Source organism: Saccostrea echinata, unplaced genomic scaffold (assembly GCF_033153115.1).
Source record: "Saccostrea echinata isolate AGI-Se365-2 ecotype Australia unplaced genomic scaffold, CSIRO_AGI_Sech_v1 ptg000005l, whole genome shotgun sequence".
Classification (NCBI taxonomy): domain Eukaryota; kingdom Metazoa; phylum Mollusca; class Bivalvia; order Ostreida; family Ostreidae; genus Saccostrea; species Saccostrea echinata.
This window is the reverse complement of record NW_026889754.1, coordinates 3867230-3874068: the sequence shown is the minus strand read 5'-3', so window position 1 is coordinate 3874068 and position 6839 is coordinate 3867230. Positions and strand designations below refer to the sequence as shown.

Here is a 6839-nt window from a genome sequence, read left to right as displayed (position 1 = left end):
CAAGACTTGCTACAGACTTTGTTCATTATGTAGATATGAAGGAACTAAATCATAAAATGAAATGTGTATAAAGAACATTATAGAGACTTCTTACAGACAATGTCCCTTATATCGATTTGATGGTTAAAAAAATAAATAAATAGAATTCTTTTAAAAAAGAATTGTTGTTGTTATTATTATTATTATAAATAGAAAGGTTAGAAGTAAATATCTCTCAGTCTCTTACTGAACATGGCTGAGAACAGTGGTTTTTACATGACATTACCCAGTGATAGCTCCATGCAATCTTTTCCGGGGAATACGACCGCTCAATTTAAAACTTTATTACCACAATCTGTGGATTTAACGGATGGTCAATGGGAAGTAGCATTAACCGAAATGATCTATCCTTGTAGTATAGAAAATATAAGTCAGGATGAATCTTATATCGATGTGTGTATAGTGGAAAAAGTTCCACCTTTTTTTAAAGGCGTTTCACCATCAGAGAAACTGGATCTCGAGGACCCCGATAAGTACCAGTGGGGACGGTTTGAATTATTGAAAAGTACTCCCATCACTTTTCAACAAGCCCAGCTTTTAGTAGATTCGAGTAAACCTTATTGGTTAATCGGTACTTATGATCCTAAAGAGAAATTGAATTTTATCGACTTCGATTTAGACCGGGACCTTATCCTAACCCTACAGCTATCCTGGCAGAAATCAATGAAGGTTTAGTACAGACCATGAAAAAAATCTGGAAAAAGTATCACAAATGGACCGAGAAAAAAAACCCCACAGATCAAGGAAGTGATGATGATGTGTATGGAAATTTAAAACAGAGTTTAAAGACAGTGATACAAGATCTGAAAGAAGAAGAAGAAAAACCCTCAAAAATTGAGATGAAATTTAATTATCGGAAGGATTTCAATCGAGTGAATTATGTCACTCATTTACGTCAAATTCCCATCTTTGTACGTCTTCCCTTAAGTCTGGCTTATAAATTAGGATTTCATGATTCTAAATTAGTCCCGGAAAATTGGACAGAAGACACGACCAAATGGATTAACATCAGTTATCTGGCTCAAGACACTGTAGATTTATATCGAAATTTAAAATCCATGTATGTGTATTGTGATCTGATTCAACCCCAGACCGTAGGATCGAATGCCTTGAAATTATTAAGAGTGGTCCCTTGTCAATTTGAACACAAAGACAATCAATATAAATGGGAACCCATACGTGCGGAATATCTCCCTTTGAGTAAAAAAAATTTTGATACCATTTAGATACACATCATGACACCTTTGGGAAAACCCATGCCTTTTTTAAGTGGAAAAACTCTAGTCAAACTTCATTTTAGAAAAGTGTACCGAGATGAGTGTACAGCTTTTTTGTTACATCCTATTGCGAGTCATGATTTGTCTGGTATGCTGTCTATATTGTATTCAGCCCTAAAAAGGGGTATAAAAGGAAGTCCTCAGAGTGCAGAAAAGTCAGTTTTTAAGAACAGTTATCACCATGCAGTATCATCCAGGAATATTAAGACAGAGAGGACACGGTTGGACTTATCATAAAGGTTTATTACGACAAAAAGGACACGGGTTTGGTCTTTTAGCTCCGGTGTTAAAATTAGCAGCTCCAGTAGTCAGTAATCTATTAGGTGGAATATTAGGAGGGGGTCAACAGCAACCACCCCCACCTCCACCACCACCACCAGCTTTTTATTATCCACCCCCAAAAAACCATCAAAGAGGGGAAGGATTTTTTACGGATTTACTGAAAACGGGAGCTAAACATGCCTTGACCGCTGCTGCTAGAACGGGGTTAGATGTGTTAGAAAATAAGAGATCTTTAAAAGACGCTATCAAAACTCACGGAATACAAGCCCTGAAAAATACTTCGGGAATGGTGAAACAAAGCATGAATCTAGGAGATAGTAAGAAAAAAAGAAAACAGACAGAAAGAGTTTTGTTGGCTAGAGGAGGTCCTAAGAGAAAAAGAAAAAATCAAGGAGAGAATATTCCCAAGAAGAAGAAAACACGGTCTTTAGATGTCTTTGACTGAGAGACTATAAATAGAGGAGTGTGAGGGAGAGGAGTTTCATTTGTGAAAAATCAATCTTAGTAGACAGACATCATGTTACAGCCCGATTCCTGTGCCTGTGGGATGGACAATTTACAATTGTTCCAAGTCCCTCCCACTAATATTGCTTTAGAAGACTCCAAATGGGAAGAATATTACCCTATTTCTAGTACTTTAGATTCAGAGACAGCTCCGATCGAATTTGAAATTAAAGGACAAGGAGATCAATATCTAGATTTATCTCAAACTTATCTTCAAATGGTATGTCAATTTGTCCAAAATGATGGAAGTGATCTGGGTGGAGATCCTGCAAAAACAGCCCCAGTGAATAATATCTTACATTCCTTGTTTACGGAAATTGATATCAGTCTCAATGGAAAAATAATCACTCCAGGGACCGATACTTATCCTTACAAAGCTTATCTGGAGAAATTACTGTCTTATAAACCCAGAACTTTAGCCACACAAATGAAAGCCTGTAGTCTATGGGAAAAGGATACGGCAGGACACATGCCCGAAAGGGGGCTAGCAGCTCTGGGAGTGGCTGCTAATCAGGCCTTTGCTGTAGCTCATGATACTTGTACCATTAACAAACCCATCATTCCAGCATACCCAGCCAATTCTAAAAACGAAGGATACAGAAAACCAGCCATAGATGCTAGTAAGAAAATTACTTTGTTGGATCGTTTACATCTGGATTTGTTTCAACAAGATCGATTTCTACCGAATGGAGTCGACGTCCGTTTGAGATTTAATCGAGCTAGATCTGATTTCTACATGATGACAGCTCAACCCAATACGGGAAAAGTCAAAATATTAAGTATGGTCTTGTGGGTGAGAAAAGTGAAACCTTCCCCTACTTTAATGAATCACATCAATCAAACTTTGAATACTCACAGAGCTAAATATCCATTAAGAGTGGAAGTCAAAACTTTTACCATGCCTACAGGAACTCAATCTAAGATTACCGATCATCTGTTTCAAGGCCAGATGCCTAAACGTCTCATTTTAGGATTTGTGGAGAATGCGGCTTTTAATGGAGATAAAAATAAAAATCCCTTTAATTTTCAAAATTTTGGGATTAAAAAATTAGATGTTAGTATCAATGGAGAGACCATGATGACTCGTTGTTTCGAACCTAATTTTAATGAAGATTTATATCTGAGATCTTATCTGAGTATGTATCAAGCTTTGGGAAAATTAGGAGAAGATTGGGCCCCGGACATTACCTTAGAAGAGTATAAAAACGGATACACTTTATGGGGCTGGGATTTCACTAAAGATCAAGAAGCCCAATCGAATAAATTCCATCTCATAGAAACAGGAAATTTAAGAGTAGAAGTCCAATTTACTAACAACACGGCTACCACTTTAAATTGTGTGGTGTATGCAGAATTTGATAACCTCTTAGAAATCAACAAACAGAGAGAAGTGAGCATTGATTATTAATGGATATAGGACAGTTGAGAGAAGTGTTGTCTAGAGAATTAAAGAGTTCGTTTGGTGGAGTGTATCCTTTAGATTTATTACCAGATCAATTAAAATTTGGAGAAAAAGCCATTGTAGTCAATACAGATCCTCAAGATCAACCTGGAGAACATTGGGTGTGTTTATATGTAAGCAGTCCAGTGGTAGAATATTTTGATTCTTATGGATTTCCTCCCTTACAAAAAGAAATTCAAGATTTTATTCATCGTCATGGTCAACAATGGATTTATAATCCGTATCGATATCAAGATTGGAATACCGATGTGTGTGGACAATATTGTGTGTATTATTTACATCAAAGACATATGAAGAAAATCAAAGCAGATGAATGGTTATTTCCCTTTGACTATCATACAGCTTTACAAAGAGATCATTATGTAGCTCAATGGTTCAAAGACACTTATCATAAAAGATCAACAGGTCATGGACAAACTTGCCAACATTGAATACTTAAGGAAGCACCAAGATAATCTGACTTGACTAAATCAGTGATACAATATGACGTCATAGTAGGCGAGATGACGTCAAGTTTAGAACACAAGTTTTCCTAATATTGCTATTTAGAGATATAATTTGAAAATGAATAGAAATTTGCAAATATTAACAAAAATAAAATGTTTTTATTTTGTTATGCTGTATCTGTCACTTGAATTATAATCTCCGACCAATGACGTCATAACTGTTCAACAAGTAACTTGAGAATCGATCATGTTGTGTAACGAGAATTTGGCCAAAACGGCATGTAAAAAGATACGTAAAAGGAGGTTTAGAAGCAAATACCGTGAATATTGTGTGTTATTCATGTGAAGTTAAAGTATGTTAAACAGGTATGTTGATTTATTTTCATCGATTATATCTTCTATTGAAGACAGTCAGCTATTTACGTATCCAGGTTGGCCTTTCCTCTGTCATTCGTGACAACAATAATGCAAAAGAACAACACTAAGCTGGATACTTAAAAACATAAGATTTGTACATATCGGAAGCTTGTGTTCTATAATACTTGAAAAGTGCTGCTAGAATCGTGAGGTAAACATGGTTTGTAGAAATATCTCGGGTTATATGCATAAAATGCAAAACATCGGGTAAGGTTTCGTACATATATGTGGAATAATTATTTTCCCGATCGGGCAGTGGGATTCTAGCAGCACTTTTTAGACATAAGAGATGTTTTTCAACTATGTTATTTACTCAAAGAAATTATTTAATCCCGGGGTAGTGTTGTTCTGTGAAGTTTTTCATTAAGGAATATTTTGCTATTAATAGCGGTCACGTGATGACGTCGAGGTGGTGCACTACTTGGCCTCGGACACTCCGTGTCTTTATGTAATAGTTAATAATAGTTTATGTTTAATCGGAGACTTTGATGAATAATTAATCTTAATTTTCTTAAAAAATTCTAAATTTCCCGAGAAATGATTTGTATGCTTCCTTAACATACCCGCGCAATGTTTCTATCAAAATGTATTGTAAAAAAAATTGTTATTGTTATTATTATTATTGTTGTTTGTTGTTCTCAAAATAAAAAGAAAAAAAATGCTGCCTAGGTGTTTTTAAGAATCTGAACTGATGCTCTTATATAAAAATAGTAACAAAGAGTTAAAAATAAACTTACAAAAAAAAGGTATAAATACAAAGGGACTAATGTGTATTAAAATCAGTTTGATGATGATGAGCTTGAGTAAAAAGTCAAAAGATATGGAGGAAGAGAAAATACCATTATTAGAAAAAAGAATGATCATGCCTATGGAAGAAGAACATTCCAGTCCTCCCAAAAGAAGAATAGAACTGAAAACTCTGGAGGAGGAAGAACCCTGTAATGTTTACTTGCCCGCAAATGAGAAGACCCATGACCCAAAGGACCCATACAGAAGTTACAGAGTAGCCACTAACTGGACATTTGTTTTAAATCAAGTGAACGAAGAAATAGAAGATGTAGACATTTTTCTGAACCTTGAAGATGAAATTCAATACTTGATCCTAAAAAAGGAAATTCATCCCTGGACAGGAAAAGTGCATCAAATCAGGGGTTTCATTCAAATGAAAGAACCTGTAGGAGGACTGGATGTGCATAAACTTAATCTTACAGCAAGATTTGATATGTCCCACAGTACACCAGAATTAGAAAGAATGTTTTACAGGCAAGGTGGTAACTATCAAGAATATGGAATTCTGAAACCTGAGGAGAGAAATAAAGAATTACTGCAGAAATGGGAAACAGCAAAATTGTGCCTGGAGAAATTTTCAATGTAAAAAAGAGAGAAATGATCAAGAAACTGGAAAATAGAAATTAACATTTTAACAATTTTGTTATTGTTGTTATTTTGTTCAGCTTAAATATATAAAAAGTGACATTAAAAAAAATACGAGGGGTTATCAAAAAGTTCGTGGACTGACGCGATAAAATTAATAATATGTAGTCTTTGCTTACAAAATTTATGCGGAACATAAAACAACAAAAGTTTAAGAAATGTTGAAAATTTTAGCTTGATACGTTGATAATTTGCCAAATTATTCTAAAATTAAAAAGACTTTATGTGATCATCCGGCGCTGTCGCCGTTTAGTGTCATGACGTCCGTTTAACGTCATTGTTTCTTAATGTCCGCTCTCTCTACCTCATACACTTATCTTGATGAGATTACCTGGAGTTAAGTAAGGACTTAAACCCGTCTTATTTATATGAATTTACAATGTCATGAGCAGTTGTTTTCAATGCATATAATATTGTAAACGGATCTTTATGCGGGGAAAGATCCTCATTTGATTATGCCAGAATACTTAGCTTGTTGGAGTTCAATTTCTACCACACATGATCAACGTCACTTTTCGACGTGACTGACTTTTGACACCCTGACTACAAATCGACACTAACTGTGCATATTTCATCTCTCTGAATCTTTTTGGGCATTAAAAAACAAGTACTCTGGATGCATTTTATTTTTCTGTAGCCAGTTTAAACATTCCTTAGGTCAATACCAGTTTTTCCAGGAGCGAAACTCTATAGAGTGTTTGAAAAAGAAACCTCTCACCCTTTTTGACGTTATTTTCAAGCCCATAATTGTTTGAACACTCCATATAAAATTTACGATAAAATTTCATAGAAATTACAGAATGGGGTAAAAATTGCAAAGTTTACTGAACAAATGTGTCGTACCACATGCCTGAATTAACGAGATTATTTGATGACAAATACTCATATCTAAAGAGTTTTTCTCAGTTACACTCAGGTAGAAAAAACGTCATATTAGAGGTTGCGCCGCCTGGACATACCTTTGCTTACAAAAACACT

The 6839-nt window shown here is 35.1% G+C and overlaps 1 protein-coding gene across 1 annotated transcript; it reads left to right on the top strand.

The window, feature by feature from the left end:
• Positions 1-2115: 2115 nt before the first annotated feature.
• LOC133179532 (uncharacterized protein F54H12.2-like) lies at positions 2116-3510 on the top strand. Its single transcript, XM_061314267.1, has one exon. The coding sequence runs from the start codon at positions 2116-2118 to the stop codon at positions 3508-3510; it is 1395 nt and encodes a 464-aa protein (XP_061170251.1).
• Positions 3511-6839: the final 3329 nt, after the last annotated feature.

Bases quoted from the DNA above. Each gene is read 5' to 3' on its own strand.
- LOC133179532 (XM_061314267.1), top strand. From the start codon at position 2,116: ATGTTACAGCCCGATTCCTGTGCCTGTGGGATGGACAATTTACAATTG.